We start from the raw sequence: 3,418 nt of genomic DNA, 5'->3' as shown, positions 1-3,418 counted from the left end.
AACCCAAATAGAAGTCTCCCTCAAGTTTGAATTCCCAGCTTCCAACAATCAGGCAGAGTATAAAGCATTGATTGTGGGATTGAAGCTGGCCGAGGAAGTCGGCGCAACTAAAGTAGTTGCGTTTAGCGACTCTCAGGTGGTGACCTCCCAAATTAATGGAGAGTACCAGGCCAAAGATCTCAACATGAAAAGGTACTTAGATAAAACTTTGGAGCATCTTAGGCGCTTTGCAGAGACCGAAGTTAAACATATAACTCGAGATCTCAATAGCAGAGCAGACGCCCTCTCCAAGCTAGCTAGTACCAAGCCATGAGGGAACAATAGAAGCCTGATACAAGAAACTCTCTAAGAGCCCTCTGTCTCAAAAACAGAGGCCAAACAAGACGTCCTTGAAGTATCCGGATTAGGCCTTGGATGGATGAACCCACTAATCGAATACATAAAGCTCGACATCCTACCCAAAGAGGAAAAAGAGGCCAAGAAAATTCAAAGGGAAGCACAGAATTATACCTTGGTGAAAAATATTCTCTATAAAAGGGGAATATCCACACCACTGGTGAAGTGCGTCCCGACCTCAAGGACGATTGAAGTACTAGAGGAGGTTCGCAATGGTATTTGCGGAAACCACCTCGGGGCACGATCATTAGCTAGGAAAATCATCCGAGCTGGGTTCTACTGGCCGACCATACGAAGGATGCCACCGAGTTCGTAAAAAGGTGTCAGCCATGCCAAATGCATACGAACTTCCACGTCGCTCCCCCCGACGAGCTCATTAGCATAACTTCTCCATGGCCCTTTGCTAAATGGGGATTGGACCTACTAGGGCCCTTCCCCCAGGCGCCTGGACAAGTGAAATATCTAATTGTGTAAGTAGTCTACTTCAAGAAGTGGATAGAAGCAGAACCATTAGCCACCATCACAGCTCAGAGAAGTCGGAAGTTCTTCTACAAGAATATTATCACTAGGTATGGGGTTCCCCACTCTATCACCACAGTAATGGGACTCATTTCACTGACTCCACCTTCAGAAACCTGGTAGCCAGCCTGAAGATCAAGCACCAGTTTACCTCGATCGAGCACCCACAAGCAAATGGGCAAGTCGAGGCAGCTAACAAGAATATACTGGCTGGACTGAAGAAAAGGTTACAAGAAGCAAAGGGAGCATGGGCTGAAGAACTCCCTCAAGTACTATGGGCTTATCGGACTACACCCCAGTCTGCCACAGGAGAAACACACTTTCGACTTGCTTATGGCATAGAAGCCATGATACCAGTTGAAATCAATGAGTAAAGTCCAAGGGTGAGCTTCTACAACGAGGTTGGCAACATACAGGGGCACAAAGAAGAACTTGAGCTACTTTCTGAAGTCCGAGAACAAGCCCAGATAAAAGAAGCAGCGCTGAAGCAAAGAATGACAAGCAGATACAACAAGAAAGTTTTTCGAAGAAGCTTCGCTCCAGACGATCTGATTCTAATCAGAAACGACATTGGAGTTAACAAATCTGGAAATGGAAAGCTTGCTGCCAACTGGAAAGGGCGATATAAAATTAGTGAGGTCCTAGGAAAAGACTACTACAAGGTGACTGTTCATACCCTGGGTCGAGCTATCTGACCCGGGATGATCGGCGACACAGCGACCGACCTCTTCAGGTCAGATTACCTGACCTCTTCTAAAAGAGCTCGACCAAATCGACAGGAAAGCCCAATAAAGGGCCCAAATAGAGGAACACGACCCAAATCCAAAGGCAATCCCAGCCTATAGAGATAAAGGCGGTTCCCTTGAAGATAAGCTGACTTCATCAAAAACAGGATAAGATAAGATAAGATAACTAACTTATCTTATCAGAAAGGTCAGCCCACACTACTATAAATACACTGGAGCACCCAGGTATAACTCATACTCTGATTCTACATAAAACCTGCTTAATACCCGTGCTAACTTAAGCATCGGAGTCTCTTGCAGGTACCCCCCACCCTCCGGTAGCCAAGGATCAGCAGTGCAGCAAGTCCAACAAGTTGGACACAACAACTCCGGCCGCCACCAGCCGGCCGGACACGTCATCCTCGACCAGTACCAAGGATCTCTTCCGAGATCGACCTCCAGTTTCAGGTAACCCTCAGAACAGTGACCAACTTGAACGGCACCGAACTACCTAGGTCGTGGCATGCTTGTAATATGAAAAGGTACTACAGTTAAAAGCGAACTCCACTCCCTGATGTACTCTTTTTTCTGACTTCATGGTTTTTTCCCAAAAAAAGAAAGAAAAGGGTTTTCCTGAAGGGGGTTTTAATGAGGCATCAAAGTGGAGACTAAAGGGCAACAACTCTTAAACCCCTTAGTAGCAAAAGGTACCTATGCAAATAAATAAAAGATCTTTCTTCATTTTATATCTCTTTGTAAATTCCATTAAGTTATTTATTTCTACAAAAACGCGCCAACTTAAGCTCGACAAAACGTAAAAATTCCATGACCGACCTAAGTGATCGTCATGATAAAATGACGAGGTACAAGTCAGTGTAAAGAGGTTATAAAAGCTGATCATGTAACTCGGAATGATAACGACTAACAAGTCGTAAAACCGAGAAAAACGAAATGCATCACAAAAATAGCCTAAGTTACTCACAATTCAAATAAGAAAATTTGAGTTCACAAGGAATACAAAAAGAGATAAAAGAAAGCCATCAAAAGGGCAAGCTATCTCAAGTCTTTTCAAAATCAAAGATAACATAGGAAAAAACACAGCCTGCCCAAAGATAAAAAGCCTTTCAGCAAAAAGATCAAAAAGGGTTTTTCCGATAAAACCTAAAAACAAGAACAAAAAGCATGCACACACTATACATAATTTAAACCCCTTATCCAAACAAAGGGGATATAAAAATTTAACGCATTTTTGTTAACAGCCATAAAAGGCCATAAAATGTCAGGAGTCAACCACCATAAACAAAATACAAAAATTGTTTAAAAATAAGGGGCCCACAGGCCGGGCCCCAGTAACCAAATATATCAGATGGAAGGAAGATCAGCATCACCAGGAGAAGGACCATCGCCACCAGAAAGAGGATCAGTAGGAAGAGAAGTCGGAATAGCAACAGGAGAGGACGGAGCAGTTTGTTCAAGACCCTAAGAAGGAACCCCCGAAGAACTCGAAAGGTCCCCTTGTCCCAGAGGAGACTCTATTATTCTCTGTCCCCGAGTCTTCAAGTCGGAATCAGTCTCAGGTCGGGGAAGGGAGACAATAGCCCCATCCACTACGATCTTGTCGGGGTCTAAGGGAGAAAGGTCCAAGTCAAGAGCAATGACTCCGACTTGAGCCTTAAAGACCCTCCAGGCTTCCTCCACACCCTCAGCTACTGAGTCCTCCAAATCTTGAAAAGCCTCCCGACAACCTGCAAGTTCTTTCTTCAAGTCGAGGTTATCAC

At 44.4% G+C, this 3,418-nt stretch overlaps 1 protein-coding gene across 1 annotated transcript; it reads left to right on the top strand.

The window, feature by feature from the left end:
* The first annotated feature begins 803 nt into the window (after window positions 1–803).
* Window positions 804–1,289, top strand: LOC148544327 (uncharacterized). Its single transcript, XM_088498912.1, has 2 exons — window positions 804–866; window positions 966–1,289. Exons 1-2 carry the CDS (start codon window positions 804–806, stop codon window positions 1,287–1,289), a joined length of 387 nt encoding a protein of 128 aa, XP_088355038.1.
* The last annotated feature ends 2,129 nt before the right edge of the window (window positions 1,290–3,418 follow it).

Source organism: Arachis ipaensis, chromosome B9 (assembly GCF_059453495.1).
Source record: "Arachis ipaensis isolate K30076 ecotype BB chromosome B9, ASM5945349v1, whole genome shotgun sequence".
NCBI classification, from domain to species: Eukaryota; Viridiplantae; Streptophyta; class Magnoliopsida; order Fabales; family Fabaceae; genus Arachis; species Arachis ipaensis.
The sequence above is the reverse complement of the archived record's forward strand: the minus strand, read 5'-3'. Positions and strand labels throughout refer to the sequence as shown.